This window comes from Acomys russatus, chromosome 16 (assembly GCF_903995435.1).
Source record: "Acomys russatus chromosome 16, mAcoRus1.1, whole genome shotgun sequence".
Lineage (NCBI taxonomy): Eukaryota > Metazoa > Chordata > Mammalia > Rodentia > Muridae > Acomys > Acomys russatus.
In genome coordinates this window covers 30,907,504-30,927,318 of record NC_067152.1, presented here as the reverse complement: position 1 = coordinate 30,927,318, position 19,815 = coordinate 30,907,504, and the positions used below count along the sequence as shown (strand labels likewise).

Genomic DNA, 19,815 nt, shown 5'->3' with positions numbered 1-19,815 from the left:
GTGGTAGGGTGAGGCAAAGCCTGTGGTGGTTAAATGTCTCTACCCACTGAGCAATGTCACTAGCCATCTATTGGGAAATTTTTAACTATACTTTTTTTTGCTAAAATTCCATTGAAAGCTGCCTTGTCTGGCCTCGGTGAGGAAAGATGTGCTTAGTCCTGCTGTGACTTGAGGTGCCAGAGTGGGTTGGTGCCCCTTAGGGGCACACACATACATACGTATGTAAAATAAAAATGAATATATCTTTAAAAAATTTTTAGTCTCTGTGAATGTATAGTCCAAAATCTAATCTATACTAAATAGTGTTCCAATGTTTTCATGCCATTATTTAGGAATTAAACATTAAAAATTAACCGGTGTCTGGTAAAATAGCTTGAAATCCTTGAATAAATATTTAGAAAATGAGATGGCGCTGATGCTCTTGCAGGAGATTGCTGGAAGTTGGTCTGGTGCTATGTACTCAAACGCTAAATACTGCGCCCCGACCCCTAAGATCTGGTTTCAGTCCAGACGAGCACATTCTCACACGCACCAAGCAATGTTGTGTAAATCTTGCTTCCCAAGTTAAAGTTGGTTAAGAAAAATAGTGAGAAGCCTGTAACTGGGCAGAAGAAAAGTAGGTGGAGCATAGATTCCTAGGCTTGAGGTCAGATGAGGACTAAGAGACAGGAGAGGTAGCAGGAGAAGCTAGAGAAGGAAGTCGCCGTGGGGCAGTGTGGCCATGAGCACGTGGCTATGAGCACGTGGCCATGAGCACGTGGCTATAAGCACGTGGCCATGAGCACGTGGCTATGAGCACGTGGCCATGAGCACGTGGCCATGAGGGCTGGCCTGATGGAGCAGGAGCAGCCCAGGCAGGAACAATTACGGCCAGTAACTGTGAGTATGTAGTCGGGGAATAGCAAAACAGCTTAGTGGGTTTACACTGCCCAGCTCTCCTGCCTTAAGGCTTATTATAAATCTAAAAGGTCTCTGTGTCTTTTATTTGGAAACCAAACAGTCTGAAGTGGGGGTAGAAAACCAAAATAGATATTTAGGAGCAAGGGGCATAGCGAACACCCCCAAAACAGTTATTGTTTTTAACTATTAGAACTATTAAAATATTAAACTACTATTCCAAGGGGATCCAATGCTACTGATCTCCTCCAACATTTGCACTCCAGTACACACATCCATACATATACACACAATTAAAATTTATCTTTAGGGAAAATTAGAAAAGCAATAATGTTAACCATTAGAACTAAAACCCATGGATAAACACCTCTAACTTACAAGATGTAAAATAAATGGTAATTACGAGCCGCTGGCTGTCAGCTTAGTCAACTCACCTTCTTCATTTTCCAGCCCCTCCAGATATCTGTCTTTATCAGACTGATAGCTTCCTTTCATGGAGTCCAGCATATTGATGACGTCTTTCAGCGCTACGGTACAGAACACGTGCCATACATGAATTCAACACGTCATTCAGTCTCTGGAGCTAAACTTTTGAGCACAGTGAGAAGATCGATAACCTCTTTGAGCTCTGCACTTGCCAGTATGGCATTCACCGAGCACACGGGGCCACATGAGAAGGGCAGTGTCTCTCCGCTCTGATCATCTTCGTCATGCCGACCGTCTGCTACCTGCACCCTTCGATCACTGTAGGTAAACTAACCTCCCAGTTTTATTTTGTTTTGTTTTGTTTCAGTCTCACCATGTAGTTCAGACTGGGCTTACACTTGCAATCCTTGTTTATGTTTTAAACTATCTGGTAAAGCCTAGGATTTGTATGGAAAGATATATTTCTTTTTTCTGTTAAAAGTTCCTTTCATCCTCCAAGCATCCTCTGAACCCAAGATCTTCTCTTTCTGCCTTCCTTCCCTACATGCCTTGCTCCTGCCAGCTAACTTCACCTGTCACATTCTAATTGATTCATGCTTAGGAAGCATTTGGTCTCGGAAGCCTACAGCCAATAATCTCCTGTAGTTAAGAGGAAAGAGACAGACTGACATTAAAACAGAGAGAGAAAGAGCTCTACATCTAAAATAGACATCTATAAAGGCTTCCCTAATAATTCATTGAGTGAAAGAGATAATAAATAATTAAAATTTCACATAAAAGTAACTATGTTTAGTAGATTGTTTTTTCTCTAGTCATTACCGTATTCCTGCAAGTACTTTGATTTAGATTTTTAGACCAATATATAAGAGTTTTCAAAACTTGGCTTTTAATGGACAAAGGGACTGTTAGGTCCTTTACTGCAGACCTCATTCTCTAAATCAATAAATGAAAACTAGAAGTACCAAGCACGGGGCAGCAGTAAAGCTGCAACACCGTAGCCTACCGCCTAAGCAACTCTTAGATCAATGGGGAAACCAAGGCACAACTGGAAATATTTAGAAAACTACGTGGGCTGAGGAAGAGATGGGGGTCCAACCAGTGGAGTTGTGTGAGCCCCCAGGAGTCAATCCTGAGAACTCCACCTGGATGACCATATCAATCTGAATCAGCTCCCAAGACCCCACCCACCTTGAACCACCACACTCAGGTGAGCTTTTTCCCTCTTCGCACACATTTGGCAGGAGTTTTAGAGGGGGGAAAACCATAGCAAATATTGGAGAGACTAAACATTAAATACAGTGCTTGACCAAATGGCCTCAGAGAGACCCTGAGTGTTGCCTTTGTAACAGTTTTACCATAAAGCTCTTACCAGTGAAGTTTGAAAATTTTGAAGTGTCTCTCAATGCTTCTATACAGTCTTTAACATTCACCATGTTATCTTCTACAAGGAAAAAAAAAAGTGAAAAATAAGAATTCCTAGACAAGGTAATTTACAAAAACTAATATCAAGATAAATGTTTTTAAAAATAAATTTTTAAACACTTTATTTACAAGGTACTTTTGGACTCATTGCCAATCTTTATTTCTTACCACAGCCCTACAAGGCTGCAGACACTGTCCCAATGTGGCCTGAAATGTAGTGAAAGTACAAAGAGAGGCGTGCAACTTCACTTGGCCCAAAGTGGCAAAGCAGCATTTCTATTCGGTTTGAGTTCTCAAGCCATTCCTCACTGAAAGAACCACAGTGCCTGTGAGCAGAAGGATTTTAACAAGTACGCTCCCCAAAACCCCGGGCTTGTTTCTTAAACGTATTCTTTAAACAGCAAAAGAGATCTTTAAAGGGAAAGCTCCTTTTTAAAGATAATATTTTCAGAAACATAACCAAACATCTCTAGACATGAACACACACACACAAAAAAAAGACAAAAAGACAAAATAACAAAGCAAACCAAGAAACTTCCTAAAGCCCAAGAACAGTCCAAATGCTCACCAGAAACAATGTCTGACTGAAGGATTTTCTCCACTTCGTCTTTAAATAATGTAATCCCAAGATTCTGCAGGAAATCCTCCAACTGCTTCCTGGCTATCTTCTCACCACCGAGGGAATTGAGGGCTGACGCGATATTCTGCAGCTCTAGAAATAGATAAGAAGAAGATATTTGATCACTGAACTGATCTCAGGTTTCAAAAACAGACTAACAAAGCTTTTGTCTGTGTGATTCGTGGTTGACTATTAGGTTCTGGGTTCAGGGTCTCAAGACAGTTCAGCAGGTGATGGTAGTGTTTACTGCATTCACTGAGGCAGAATCTCCACTGAAATCAAGAGTCCACCTAGGCAGCCTGCCCTGAGTGTCCCAGGTTTCTGCCTTCTAAGAGTTAGCGTTACGGGCAGCTGCCATACCTACCTGGCATTTATATGGGCTCTAAGGATCCAGGCTGAGAGTCTCAGGCTTGCCTGGCAGCATGGTGGCCTCGGAGTCATCACCCCACCCCACTTAGGACCATATTTACCTTTTAGCCTTAAGGCATCGTGCATATCCTTTACCACTCTTGAAAATTCTTCAAGTTGTACTTTGTCACCTTTTATGAGAAAAACATGTTAGTAGATTCCCCGCACTAAGCGAAAGTCAGAGCCAATGAAGCAATCTATAAAAATGGAATCATTTGGTATATGCTGAAGAGTCACAGTGTTTAGTAACAGGTTGATTTATGGAATGAGTGAAAAGACTATAGAATTTAAAATGAGGTCTCAACTTCCATCAATTAAGAGAAACCATGCAATCCATAATCCTGTAAAATGTAGCTAGAGTCCTAAATAAAAATGAGAGATAGATCTCAACCTTAGTTTAGGCTTTGCCTGAGGAAGAAAATCCTGTGGCAAACTGAAAGGCTCTTTGACCATAAAATCTGACAATCTCTGACACCTCTTTATTTGGACAAGAGCAGACAACCACCAGATTACATGTCAAGAGACAAACATGGAGACAGAAACAACTTTGTTTCCTAACTGCCATCAGGGAAGCTTCGTCCAGAGCTTCAGACGTTGTAAGCTAGAACAAAGCATGGCCACCAGCAAGGTGCATCCCCATGCAGGGCAAGCTACAAATATGACGTCTTGCCTTTTATCCTGCATATGTTTTAAGCTAGCGTTTGACTTCCTAGGAACTCCATAATAGAATCACATTCCTATACTGCAGTACTTTTTCCTGTTTCTTATAGAAATACCCAGAATCCTACCTAACGACAAAGACTTTGCCACTAAGTCTGTCAGCTATTTTGGCTAATATAATAATAAAATGTTACCATAAAATTTGAACAGATATTTGGGGAGGTTTTTTGGTTTCGATTTTTTTGATTTTTTGTTTTTTGTTTTTTTAAGACAGGGTCTTATGGAGCTAGAGAGATGGCTCAGCAGTTAAGAGCACTGACTGCTCTTTCAGAGGTCCTGAGTTCAATTCCCAGCAACCACGTGGTGGCTCACAACCATCTATATGTGATCTCATGCCGCCTTCTGGGGTGCAGGCATACATGCAGGCAGAACACTGTACATATAATAAATAAATAAATCTTATAAAAAAAAAGACAGGGTCTTGCTAAGTAGTACATGCTGGCTTGAACTCACTATATAGCCCAGGCTGGCCTTTTTAATCTTCTTACTTCAGCCATTCAAATATGCTGGGATGACATGCACAGGCTATGACACACCCTGCCTCAAATAGATCTCAAATTTCCCAATCTCTCAGTCTGTTCTCACTGGTAACATACTATACAACTTGAAAGTATTAAAATAAAAATAGATATGGATGATTTATGTACAACAGCCAAACAATATAAACTTCTTCATAGTTCCTAAGTCCATGTATTATCATTCCAACTGTTAGACACGCCACCTCACTGAGATCTGACTCTGTAGGAGGCACAGAGGTCCTTGTGCTCGCAGATAAGCACTAGGGAGCCTGGAATGTTAGCTCACAGGGCTGTTCCCTCAGGGGAAGCAATGCAATACCTGTTATCCACCCAGAATGCTGGAGCAGCGATGCTTTCTAGCCTAATAACCTTCGCACTATCAGTGTGGCTAGACACTTTCCTGCCACTGAACTCTCTCCTAGACCCTAACGGTAAACTTGTTTTCCTCAGTCAACCTATAGAGCCTATCTTTATGGACTTCGCAAACAGTATTGATTTAGTCCTGTCTGATCTGTATTTTGCTTACTTTCTTCCTTAAGGAGATTTGTGTCTGCCTTGTTGTGCACACAGGATCGAGCTAATTATCACCTGAAAAGTTTTCCCCAAATTGTACTGTGCTTTAAAATGCCTAGAATAAAACCACTTGGGGGTCAGACTCCCAAAACCTAAAACAATACTGGCTATTGGGCCATGCTGAGCTAAGCATGTTCCTGCCTCCTGCAGACTGTCACTCTGCTGGCCATGAAGGTTCTAGAGATGTCTCCACAGTCGTGAATCTATAAAAACCACTGGGGAAACAACAGAAGAAATGCTCCCATGACATCTAGTCTAGGAAGAAGGGTCTCGGATATGACCCAAAAAGCACAGTCAACCCAAGAAAAAGTAGACAAATAAGACTGCACTAAAAAGGGGGAGTTGTCGGAACAATGATAGCCAGAGTGAGCAAGAGACAGACAGACACACAGACACACCACACTCAGAGACAGGGAGCTAGCAACCACTCATCCATGATTGAGAGAAAAATTTCAAATCATACATTGGATAAGAAGTCTACTATCTAAAATATATAATGCACTTAAGATACTTAATAGCAAGAAAACATGTGTTGAATGGGGAAAAGTCCCGAATAGATATTTCCCCCTAGCAAATACACAGGTAGCTCACAGATGCGTTAAAAAAAAAAAAAAATACTCTAAGCATGAGAAAGACACAGGTTGGAACTCACAGTGAGATCCCACTTTATATCTATTCGGCTGATTAGCACTGAAAATAGACGCCAAAGTTTTATCCTTGGATACCTCTTAATTTGGTATTTGAAGTACCCACCATCAACTGTTGTTAAGTTCACTGCATCTAAGAATTCGTCCTTTTTTAGATGACTATTCTGACTGGACAGCCTGTCCCATAGAGAAGAAATATCCATCTGGTCCTTGCTGAGATTGTTCAGCAGCTCAATAGTTTCTGGCAACACTGCACCATGGTGAAAAGACAAAGACAAGGTTTATAACATATTTATCCAAGACATCAACACAACTAAGCGTATTTGAAATTGTTAACAGTTAGGGCTTGGGGGTTAAGACAGACATCAAGTACAGCACAAATGAATACCCAAATTTCAAGGCTCAAGACAATAAACTACTTAGCCTGTTATAATATGTCTTAGAAGTTACTGAACTATTTCAAGAATATGGAACTTCCTCATGCTAGGTAACCACCAAAAAATAACTTTCTAACTGGGGGTGTTGATCCATGGAGCAGCTTCCCAGCATGCTCAGGGGCCTGAGGACAGTCTTTAGCACCTTAATTATTTTCCTTGAACTTTAGATTTATAAAAGTCTGAGTTCCCAAACATTTCAAAAAATGTTAAAAATCTTAGTTGTAATTATGTCTACATGTTTGTAAGTTTGTGGGAAGGTACCCACAGAATGCAGGAGAGGATGTGACGGTTCCCTGGAGCTGCAGTGGAGGGTGGTTGTGAGGTATCCAGTGTGGGTGGCTGGGAACTCAACTTGGGTCCTCTGCAAAAGTACCAAGCATCCTTATAACAGCTGAGCCATCTTTCCTGCCCCACGTTGCCAATTTTTCAAAACCATGAAGCAAAGTTTTCACTCCATGTCTTTCCCAAAATTCTTCCCTGGCTCTTTCCTCCTATATTGAAAGTTTTCTTTTTAGCACAATTGAAAAACAAAAAATCCTTGGAGTGTTTTAAACAGGAGTGTGAAATTATCTTCTTGCATATTATAGAAAGACTACCCTGCTACAATATATAGAATGGACTCTCAGGAAGATCATACAGGAAGTGTCTTCAGTGGTTCAGTGACAAAAATACTGGCTGCTGTGACAAGGGTAACAGTAATGAAAATACGAGAAGGGGACAAATCAAGATAATATTTTGAGAATGAAAATGTGTTGAATAAAGAATTAAATAGAAGGATAAAGAGTTTGGGCCACTGAGTCCTGAGAAACGGATAGTGGCATGCACACAGGCTCCCACAGGAAGAAGAAGTCTACCGGAGAGGAGTCGGAGAGAAGCCGGGAGTCAATGGGTATGGGGACCGTTTAAAGCAGTAAGATTACTCTGAGAGAACCTTATAGGATGGGACACAGAATAGAGTCTGGGGTCCCAGATATTTAAAAATCAACTGCCACAGTAGCAGCCAGTGAACAAGACCAAACAGGAAGCACTGATAAACTGGCTGCTTTTTTTCGGGTTTTTTTTTTTTTTTTTTTTTAAGCTTAAACTCTACTTTAGAACTAGACCAGGGAAGTTTTTCCTGATAATGTAAAGCCCAAGTTTACCACCTGTGAATGTCAGACATTCATTCGCATGATGTTAAACCAAGATTTAGCATCAGGGTGGCATGCAGTTCACCATCCTTACGAGAAATACGTTTAGTTGGACCCTGACCTCACTTATTATAAAAACAATTCCCAGTAAATTGAAATTTTATATGTGAAGAGAAAAACTCGGGAAACACTGGGAAATACTTTAACAAGATCAAAACTGAGGTAATCTATTGTCCACACAATGGCAAAGCCAGTAGCTATCCCTGAGCTGGCTGGGAGCTGGGACAGGGCTGGAGAGGGCAGGACAGGGATCTTAAACAGTTGTTTCAGAAGGGACCCGAAGTCTGCTTCCGGACTCTACAGTGAACCATGCTTGTGTGCACATTATACAAACATATATATCCATATATGGATATCTATATAATTAAATATTGTTAAATAGATTATTCTAACCTTACTTTTCTCTATATTAAGTTTCACAGCGCCAAATACCAGCTCATGTTAGTTTACCGACAGCTTAACATACACATTAGTGATTCTTGAATGTTATTTAAATAGGTTAGAAGATTGAAGGAAATGCTGATAAAACAGCTGAAACCAAAACCTCTGAAGTTTTCAGATTCCAAACAGCATCACTTTCTCAGGCTAAGAAGACATTTTCAACCGCACCACCGCCACCACCACCAACTCATGTGACACACATGGTTCTGTCTATAGTAAGTGTGAAGGTCAAAGGAAGACTATCATAGTGCTCCGTTCACCTGCATGTAGAAGTCATTCTAGAATTAAGACTCAGTCAGGAAAAGATTGAGGCCAAAGTTAGGAGCACAAAGTTAGGCATTTGTTGCCCGATGACCTGCCGAGATGACTAGTTCTTTTAGCATCTTATAATGGTCTGTTATCACCTAAAATCTTTCAGACCATTTGGCTCACAAGAAACACAGGCATCAGCAGCATTCATACATACATAAATTTTTAGAGAAGGATTCCGTGTTCTTCATCATGGTATCAATAAATTCTTTAAAATTCACGTTCTTTGTTTCTAAAGGGAAAAGAAATGTTTTCTTTAATATCTTCACATAGTAAATTATTATGTCAAATACCAAATTATGTGAAGATATAATTGGATCCATTCATAGAATACTAATCACTAATATATACGTCTAGAGAGAGAAAAAGCAACTCAATTTAGAGTCAGAAATGAAACACTTAAAAGAAAGTTGTTCAAAATAGTACACAGTATTTTAACTTTAAGTTTATGTTACCTCCCATCCCACTGTGTCTGTGTGTGCTCGTGGACATATTTAGGAGTTCCTTATGTTGGTTCCTTTATCGGTTTCGCTTTGCCTGTGCCACTTTCACATACACTATTAAAATTATAATTCTTTTCAAGGAAAGTAAGTCCACACATGCATACCTCCACATACATGTTCTAGAGGTGTTTTGGTTAATCTTGGACTTTGGTAATTCATAAAAATATTAGAATTGGCTCATAGAAGCCTGAATTTGGCATTTCTTTAGACAAATAAATTAGTCTATGGCCAGAGCACCTTCAGCCTTCCCAGATCTCAGCTCGTTCCCAAAGCTAAGCAGTGTTGCATGGGAGAACTGACAGGTTTCCATCTCTGGACCTATCAACAGAGACCATGTTCCCATCCCAACCATCCTCACTACCCAAGCAAAGGCATATGTTCTCTATACAAGTGTTACACAAATTATATTTCCCTGCTCTTTTTTATTATGAATATAATAAATTTATACAAGATAGAATGTTAGAATAAATTCTCATGCAGTGTCCTTGAAGTCCATTCTTCCATGTGGAACCCACTTGCTTGACTAGCCCACCTCTATCTCTCCCTTAAGGAAAGTCCTTGCTCAGTCACATGAGCACTGATCCCACAAATCAGTAAGCCTTTGCTGTGAGCTGAGGGCTTTGACGCAAAGCAGGCACCTCTGCCCCTCTCAGTGCCTTGTGCCCTGACTTCCACCTTGTCAGGCAGCAAGTTCCAAATGTTGCTTCTTTTCCTTTGCAGCTGTACCTCAGGAAAGGTGTCTGAAAAGACTGCGGATGCTGGCTATTTCTAGATGACAGAATTTCAGCACTTCCCTGTGTTTTTGAACTTTCCCTGCTAACTTAATACTCTTTCTGACCATGCAATAAAGTCATTATTATGGAGAGAAGTTTCCTTGAAAATGTATCATTTACCATCAAGTTTAGCTAATTCTTTGATCTTCTTTAGTTCTGACTTAGGAAGGTAAACTCCAAGACTTTGAAGACAAGTTTCCAGATCCTCATAAGCAACATTTTCATCCTGAATTTTATTAATGGTTTTAATGGCATCTTTCAGTGCTGAAAATAAACCAATTTGCTCATATTAGAATTAAGTCAACATTAAACAACAACAACAAAAAACAAACACATGTATTAAGATGAAAGTTAGGTCCAATATTAAACAAAAATACAAATCACTTTAGGCACATTGCATAGTAACTGCATAACCAGAATGCTTTAAGGGATTCTTGTTTGTTTGTTCTGGTTTTGTTGTTTGAGGATGGGGTCTCACATAGCCCAGGCTGGCATCAAACCCCCATCTGTAACTCAGGATAACCCTGGACTCCTGATCTTCAACCACTATGCATGGTTTATGAAATGCTGGGGATTGAACCCAGGGCCATGCACATGCGAGGCAAACACTACTGACTAAGCTATATCTCCAACCCCCAAACTTCAGAATCAGTCAAAAATATTCTACTTTGTTGTGTCATTCCTAATATGATATGCCAACTTAATCATATTGACGTCACTACTAATAATATATATATATATATATATATGCAAAAAAATCTTCTATATGTATTTTCAGTAGTAAAAGTGATGTCCTACTTAATTCAAAAAGATTCCATGATGGTTCCTTTCATACTAGCAGAGACATAAGCAGCAATCTTTAATTATAATTGAGATAGTGCTTTATGGGAATGTATAGTTTTGTCCACGGTAAGTTCATTTAATCTTCTGTAAATATAAATATGACTACTTAGAAATAATTATTCCACATCTCTTTTATTATTCCTTGGAATCTATAGTATATTAATTTGGGTAGAGTTTCCTTTGTTAAATATAAATTGCTAAATTTGTGCTTCAACAAAAGTGTTCCTTTTTCTTTTTCTTTTTCTTTTTTTTTTTTTTTTTGAGACATAGTCTCACTATGTAGCCCTAGGTGTCCTGGAACTAACTGTATAGACCAAGCTGGCCTTGAATTCACAGCAATCCACCTGCCTCTGCCTCCTGAGTGCTGACATTAAAGGTGTGTGCCACTATACCAGGCTTTGAAAACATTCTTAAGAGAAATTCTTGCAAACTACACAGGTTTCCATGCCTGCCTCCTTTCTCCGCGCTGGGATTTTGTCTGGCTTGTGCTTGGAACATGTCTTGTGTCTGCTGTCTCCTTGCTGTTAGTTCACTTGTGCCGTTGCTCTGCAGTGTCCCAAAAACATGGATTCCTGGTCATCACAAGCCACCTCTGCTTCTTAAATTCTTTCTGTTCCTGCCCCTAAAGCTTGGGGAAAGGTGATATGGTACAGATGCACCATTTAGGGCTGAGCATCTCAAAGTCTCTCATTCTCTGCACCTCTCGGCTACGGAACAGCTGGGAATTGATAGAAGCTGAGAAAGCGAGGGTCAATTTCCTTTAAGAGTGGGTTGAGCAGCCAGGCATGGTGGTGCATGCCTTCAATCCCAGCACTTGGGAGGCAGAGGCAGGCAGGTTTGAGTTCAAGACCAGCCTGCTCTACAGAGCAAGTTCTAGGACAGCCAGGGCTACACAGAGAAATTGTGTCAGGAAAAAAAGAAAAAGTCAGTTGAGCACGCTCCAGTGGAAGGCCACATATTCAAGGGTATATGGCAGTATCAAGTATATTCGGTGAGTATTTTTAAAAAGTGGACACAAAGTTGGATGAGTATGGAAGGGTGACTCTGGGAGGGATGGAAGGAGGGGCAAGTGAGAACAAATTTTAAAGAGGTTAATAGGCTGGCTAGATGACAACCAAGCACAGAGACCAACTGGCCAAGACGCAGAGAACAAGTGACCACAGAACGCTCAGCCCTAAATGGAACACAGACACCATGTGGCCTCCTCCGGAGGCTCGGGGATCACTGTGGAAGCGATGGAAAAAGTATGCGAGAGCCAGAGGCAATGGTCGACGACAGGAAACACTGTCTTCTGAACACAACTGGGCCACTGCAGATAGGAACTCATAACAGTTACAGCAGCATAAAAACTGTGCAAGCCCAAGCCAGGCCAAATCCCAGCGCAGAGGTCGAAGTTGGATACACAGTCGCACCCCTAGCCGCACAGCTATTAACATGTTGGTGCTGTGGCAAGGAGGAAGCACTGTTCTATCAAAGACTGGCCATGCTCCGCTGGAAGACCACACGTGCCAGAATAGCTGGCCAACATGAATTGGTCTTGAAGGTATTTTTTTTTTTCGAAGGTGTTTTTTAAAGGGACACAAAAGTCGGTGAGTAGTGAAGTTGTGTGGATCTGGGAGGAGTTGGTGGGAGAGGGTGAACATAACCAAAACACATTGTATGGGCCTCTCAACGAGCTAATAAAATTTGTAACATTTCAACCGAATTAGTGCTTCACAAAATGTCCTAAAACAAAAGTAAACCATATCAGCACTACATTCAAACAAGCTCCTTGTGAACAGTTGAAAATCAACTCCTAAACAATGAGACTAATTAACCATTCGCTCTCCTTGCTGCTGCTTGCATGACTGGGCTTCTGTTCAGCACTTGGGCTTTATAAAATTGAGAGGACAACTCTAAGAGACAAGCAAGTCAGCTGTGTTGCCCTGAGACAGCAAGTTCTTTGAAGCTGGCTGCTGACTTGACCAAGAGTCACACAGCAGTCAGTGTCTAGCACGGTGGCTGTGAGTGTCTCTCTCAAAGCAAGTCCACTTTTTCGTTTTGTTCTGGCTTATTTTTGTTTCATTTTGTGCTCTAGCTGTTTTGTTTGTGTGGAGACAAGCTATGTAACTCAGCCTGGAATTTTCCATCCTCCTGCCTCAGCCTTCCAGCTGTGGGAAAAGAAAGGTATGCTCTGCCATGCCCCACAAAAGCAAGTTCACTACAGCCTATGCGATCTTCTTCTTTTCAACCTAATTGTTTTTCTCTAAGTCGTTTTTTAAATCAAAGTTTCCACCTACCATCATATTCAGAAAAATTGTGTTCCTTGGAGACTGCCACAATAAAGTCATCTAAATTCACCATTCCACTTTCTGTAAAATAAAGAATTTAAATTACACATTATAATGTATTTTACATTAAAAGTATATTTTCATTTTTATTAAATTAAGAGAAAAAAACTGACTTGATCCTGAATTTCCCATCCTATTTTACCTTCCTATAAAGACATGACATGGGTCTTTCTGAAATATGTCAGCTCATATCATTTTCCCTTTTTGATTTTTGTTTGTTTGTTTTTCGAGACAGGGTCTCTCTGTGTAGCCTTGGCTGTCCTGGACTCGCTTTGTAAACCAGGCTGGCTTCAAACTCACAACAATCTACCTCCCTCTGCCTCCCGAATGCTGGGATTAAAGGTGTGCACCACCACAGCTGGCCCTTTTTTGATATTTATGAGATCAAAATTTAATTTCATTTCTCCCTTTCCTTCTCCCAGGCCTTCTCATGTACTCCTTCCTGGTCTTCTTCAAATGTATGACCTTTTTTGTTTACTAATTGTTATTCATTCACATATATGTAAATAGAGCATGTATATACACATATATAGTTAAATAGGTTAGATATATATAATTATGTATATATTATACATACATATAATCTTAACAAGCACTGGGGCATATTAGTGCCATAAGCCATATTAGTTATCAAGGAGACAAAAATAAGTAAGACACAGCCTCTGCTTTTTTTTAATGATTATCACATACAAGAAATGATGCCCAGATTCTGAAATTTCATTCTTAATATTATGTTATTCCCAAGTCATTCTTTCCGGAAAAAAAATAATATATTCTTTCTTTTCTCTCCCAAAATGAGATTCTATGGAAGATAACTCTTAATTACTGATTTAAAAAAAACAATTCTCTAATATCGAGGCATAAGACCACACACCCCATGCCTCCCCAGCTTTTATGGAGCTGGAGGGATCCAAACTCAGGGTCTCAGAGTTGAACAGCAAGAGCTTTTATCCACTGAGCCATCTCCTCTGCCCCACCCCCAATCTGCTCTTTCTTAATCTTTAGAATGGCCCATTCTGTTCCATTCCCCAGTAAGAGAAATTCCCCCCAGATTTTTACTCCACAAAAAATAACTTTCTGAAAAGTTTAGAGTTAGCCAGCTCTCACCGGTTTCAGTGGCCTCGGGCACGACCTTCTGGAAGTCTTTTTCCGATATAGTAACCCCTACTGAGGGAAGTGCAGACTGAAGTTCTTCTGGAGAAATGTAACTTCCTTGGAGTTTATTGATAGTGTCATGGACATTTTCTAAACACACAGAATGTGGAGTGGTTATAAGTATCAAAAGCAATGATGGTTATCAAAATCATATTGTTTTTATTTTATATGTTTCAAGACAGAATCTCATTATGCACCTTGGACTTGACTTACACCTTCTACACAGCCAGACTAGCCTAGACCTTGTACACCAACCCTGACCTCCTGAATGATGGGGTTACAGCTATGCGCCACCATGAACAACCAACCGTACCTGATATCATGAATAATCAGAGAACAGGTTTCATCTCCTCACTACCACCTGGCAGAAAGATTGCTTTTTCTGTTAGGCTTTTTCATTTAGATCAAACACAAAACTGTTAAAACTCTACAAACTCCTATGCAGAGAAGCAGCTTGTTCCAGTGGCCAGGGTTGCTTGTTTCTGATAACATAGTTCAGGAGCCCAAGACAACAAAACATCAATGTATTTTGTTTAAACTCCAAGAATAGTTTTAAGAGTTCTTTCCCTCCTATAAATTGACCTCACTATGCTCTGAATGCACACTTCCACACAATAAAATCCTAAAGGCATATGCACATGGTCAATATCAGTTCTGTGATATTCGGGGGAAATGTGCAACCTGAATTTATTCATAAAGAAATATAAGGCAAAATCCAAAGGAGGAATATTGTACAAAATAACTAGTCACTGCACATCTAGTGTCAAGATCTTGAAAGAGGGGCTGGAGAGATGGCTCAGAGGTTAAGAGCACTGACTGCTCTTCCAAAGGACCTGTGTTCAATTCCCAGCACTCACATGGCAGCTCACAACTGCCTGTAACTCCAAGATCGGACACCCTCACACATACATGCAGGCAAAACACCAATGCATATAAAATAAAAATAAATATTTTTAAAAGATCATGAAAGACTAAGACAACATCCTAGAATGAAAGATTAAGGTCACTTGGCCATTAAATGCCATGTATAATCCTGGGCTGGTTTGTCATCAGAAAAAGGGCATCCCCGAAACAACTGATGACGTCTGAAGGTCAGAAGCCAGCTGTATCAACTATAAGTTCCTGGCTTAGATCATTATGCCATGGATATATAAGATAGTAATGCACAGGGAAACCAGGTGAAGAATATTTGGGAATGTTTTTCACTACATTCATAACCGTTGTGAATGTAATGTCAATTTTTTTAAAAGGCTTAGTTGTTTTGTTTTGTTTTTTTAACTTAGTCATGGAGGTAGTCACTAGTCACAGTCCCTGTTACTACTGATATTTTTAGGGAGGCTATTTGTGCCAAATGAACAATTTCATTCTTCCTTACATACAGAACATGGTATGAAGTGGTGGGTGACATCATTTGGTTTAGGTAGGTAGACAGCTCTTCTGCCCACTGACAGTAGTAAATGCTTACTACGCTTATTCTACAAACCCAGCACTCTCAGTCTTATTAAACACACAGTAACAGAAGCACAGTAGTAGAGGAGTCAGAATGAATATTCCTAGTCTTCCATAATGCATCATATTCTTTTCTTCAACTAAGTTATTTGAGTTTACATGTTAGCGTATGAATCATTTATTTCTCAGTAGTCCTTGTTTCAACTACGGCATTAAGTGCTAAGTGTGTTTTCAAAGGGTTTTTTTTTTTAAGAGAGCAGAGATGACAAACTAACTTCAGCAGACCCTAGGAAGTGCATCACTAAGTTCCACACAAGGTGCTTCTTTGGTGGAAGTAGAACAACAAAAAAGGAAATCATTAATTATCTGTGATGAGAACCATACAGCCTTAGATACCTAAGAAGTATAGTATTAGTCATTCTTTTTTATATGTTTTTCATCCATAAGAAATAATACCTGACATACCAGGAATGTCTTCACATATTTTAATTGTGGGACTCTAAACAAAATTTTCAGATTTCTTACATATTCAAATTACCAAAAAGCCTTACCAAAAAAATATACCTTTTTTCCCCTCATCTCTCTGTCTGTCTCTGTCTCTCTCTGCCTCTATCTCATTCGTCCTCCTCTCTCTCTCTCTCTCTCTCTCTCTCTCTCTCTCTTTCTCTCTCTCTCTCTGTTTATGTGTGTGTGTGTGTGTGTGTGTGTAAATGTGTGTGTTATGGGATTGTATGTGGACCTGTGTGCGTGCAAATGTGGCCCCTCGGACTTGTTCCTCAGCTCGCATCTGCCGTGTCTTTTGAAACAGTCCTTAACCGGCATGCGTATCTTTGTTTAGGCTAAGCTGTGTAGCCAGCAAGCTCCAAAGACCCACGTCTCTCGTCTCCCAGGAATTATCATCCAAGTCACAGAATTATATCCGCTAGTCTGCATATCAAAAGCAGTGGTTACACAGGCTGACAACTGGAAGGCTAACTATCCAGGAACAACACCCAAGTGGTCAGTGATCGGCTCATGCTGTTCATGTCTACAGAGACTAAAGTACTCAGGAAGCTGTCCTGACTCAGGCTGTGGTACTGACCTAAGGCGCTGACTGCAGCTTTTTCCTTAGATGAAACTAGTTTTGGGGTGCTGGGCTGCTTTCTCACAGTTAGCTTCTGAAGTTTTGAGCCGCCAGAGGTATCACTTTTACTGGGGAGCTTATTGAGGCTTGAAGTACTCTTCAAGGTAGGTGATTCAGACTCCAAATCATGAACCGTTGCTTCCTGAATTCCCACATAATCGCTGTCAGTCCTGCTTGACGATCTTCTTGCTTGTAAAGAAGGTTTTGATCGTTTAAGTTCCGGCTCCTCGTGTTTCTCCGAGTCTCTGCTGTGGTGCTGGAGGGGAGCTACACTTGGCTTTTTTGATGGGAAAGGTTCAATCAATCTGGAATATGAACTGACTTTCTTCTTATGTTGTGGGTGATATCCTGGTGCATATGATGGTCTTTTACTTGAAGTAGCTTCATCCATAATTGCTAAGTAAGAGAGAGAGATTGCACTATTTCATTTATTTGTATGATTCGTACAACATTTCAAACAAATCAACTAAGTCCTCATAAAGGGCATGTCAGACATTATGAATTATTTCAATATATAAAACAAAGTTTGACAAAGTTCAAAGGGCTGGGGAGTAAATAATCAAACTATTAACTAGTACAACCTTACAATTTATTAGATTTAAGTGCATTCAGTCAAATCTAAAGTTAAACTAAAATATTCTCCTGTGCTGAGTCATTCTCTACTTCCCAATTTAGAAAGACAACTGGTTGGTAAGGTAATAGAGTTAGAAAGACCCTCATCCTCGGGGGTGCAGAGCTGGAAGGACCTGCAGAAGGGGGGCTTTTGTTAACGAAGATAAATCCAAATAATTATTCTCATGAATATTCTGTGTTTGTAGGTGGAAATAATTTGATACATAAGTCATAGCTCTAGAAAATATTAATGCAATGTCTTAAGTCACAAATTCACTTATAAAAATCCATGTGATGGATCAGAAGGAAACCTTATGCATGAAAACACAAGACTACAAACAAATAAATATATTTTTAAAAAGCAAGATCAAGGAGTCATTGGAGAGAGAACATATTTTTAAAATAGTGTTTTTAAAAGCTTTCAAAAATCTTAAGACGTATATATTCAAGTAGAGCAAAGTCTGAGGATTCCAACAAGATTGAATCAAAACAAGACGTCATCAAGACCTATTGTAGGCAAAGGGCCAACCAGCAAATACAAAAGGATTGTTAAATAGCAAAAGAAAACAAACAATATATAAAGAGCCTTCAATAAGCAAACATCATATTTCAGCTGATACTTCATAGGCAAGAAAAAAATGTCAGGATACATTTGGTGTGCCATAGAAAAGAGCTTCAACTAAGATACTTTACTCAACAATGCTGTCTCTTCAACATGAAGTACAAAGACTTTCGCAGACAAACAGAAAAAATACTGCCAATTCTCTCTTATGAAAAACACCAACAGATGACAAGCATGGTGGTGCAGACCTGTAACCCTAGCATTTGGGTGGGAGAGGTAAGAGAACTCAGAGTTCAAGGTCAAATTTGGCTACACAACCCAGGCTCTTGAAATCCTTATCTGAAAGAACCAAGTAGTGACAGAGACACAAGAAAAAGTAACACTCCAGTGAAAGTGCACAAGTTCAGATTAGTCTCATACTATAATTGATGGTATGTAGCTCAGTTATATCATTATTATAGGGTTGTGTGTGTGCATGCATATACATGCACTTTTATGAGGAATGCCTATGTGATCACATGCGTGTGTGTGTGTGTGTGTGTGTGTGTGCGCGTGCACAAGGGAAGGCCAGAGGACAACCTCAGGTATCGTACACCTTGACCTAGGTGTTAGTGTCTCTCACTGGCCTGGGGTTTTCCAGTAGAATCGGCTGACTGTCAGTGAGCCCCAGGAATCTCCACCTCTTTGGAACAAGGATTACAAGTGTATGCAACAGCACTCTTTTTATTTCATTTTTTAACTACACCACAAAAAAATTAAATTAAAAACTAAACTGAGAAAACATAGAAGACTCAAATAAATAAAAATACTAGGGGGAAGACATAACTAATACCACAGAAACACAGATGAGCACATGTGGCTACTATGGAAAATTACACTTCAACTTGAATACTCTATAATGGGTAAATCACAAAACATAGACACTTTTCCAATTGAATCATAAAAGATAGAACATTTAAGTAGACCAATAAAAAATAAAATGATCAATCAGTAATAAAAGTGTCATCAAAGGAAACCCCATGATGTGGTGGCATCATTAGTGATACCAAAAACCATTAAAGAACTAATATATTTCTTTTCATACATTTCCCAAAAAAGTAAAGGAAATAATTATAAATTCATTTTAATTTTCATGTAAATATTAATTACATGCATATGGAGAGTACAGGTGCCCACAGAGTCCAGAAGAGAGTGTTGGATCTTCTAGACCTGGACTCACAGGCAGTTCTGAGTCACCCAACATAGGTGCTGGGAACCAAACTTGGACCCTCCATAAGAGCAGTATGTATTCTCAACTACTGAGCAATCTCTCTCCAGCCCCACTAAACGTGTAAAGTCGGGATCACCCTGACACCAGAGCCAGAAGAACACACTGTAAGAAATAAAAGTTACCAGACCCACAGATATAAAACTTGTCAACAAGTACTGGCAACTGTGTTCAACAGAATCGATAAAGGATCAATCGCCATGATCAAGTGGCATTTCCCTGAAATACAAAGACAGTTCAACACAGAGAAACCTATAAATGTAATATATATTAGAAGCATTATGGAGGCCTGGCAAGATTGCTCAGTGCGTGAAGGTGCTTGCCACCAAGTTGGACAACTTGAGTTTGATCCCAAGAACCCACATGGTGGCTGGAGAAAACTGACATCTACAAACTGTCCTCACACACACGCGCATGTGCACACACACACACACACACACACACACACACACACGTACATTTGCATATCCACACTGAGACACAATAATACACTAATGTAACTTAAAACTTTAAGCAATACAAAAGATAAAAAAAAAATAATGTGGTAATTTTGATAAACCCACAAAAGGCATTTGATAAAATTGAACATCA

General features: G+C 39.8%; 1 protein-coding gene across 1 annotated transcript in view; it reads right to left on the bottom strand.

Annotated features, from left to right (window-relative positions):
* The window catches only part of Efcab13 (EF-hand calcium binding domain 13), a 72,144-nt gene that overhangs the window by 15,296 nt on the left and 37,033 nt on the right, over positions 1–19,815 (bottom strand). Inside the window, exons 11-19 of the mRNA XM_051159277.1 lie at positions 16,742–17,179; positions 14,164–14,301; positions 13,006–13,077; positions 10,004–10,147; positions 8,765–8,839; positions 6,337–6,480; positions 3,835–3,903; positions 3,314–3,457; positions 2,693–2,764 (exon numbers count right to left, since the gene is read on the bottom strand). Of these exons, the coding sequence (XP_051015234.1) occupies positions 2,693–2,764; positions 3,314–3,457; positions 3,835–3,903; positions 6,337–6,480; positions 8,765–8,839; positions 10,004–10,147; positions 13,006–13,077; positions 14,164–14,301; positions 16,742–17,179 (1,296 nt within the window). The remainder of the gene's footprint in view (positions 1–2,692; positions 2,765–3,313; positions 3,458–3,834; positions 3,904–6,336; positions 6,481–8,764; positions 8,840–10,003; positions 10,148–13,005; positions 13,078–14,163; positions 14,302–16,741; positions 17,180–19,815) is intronic.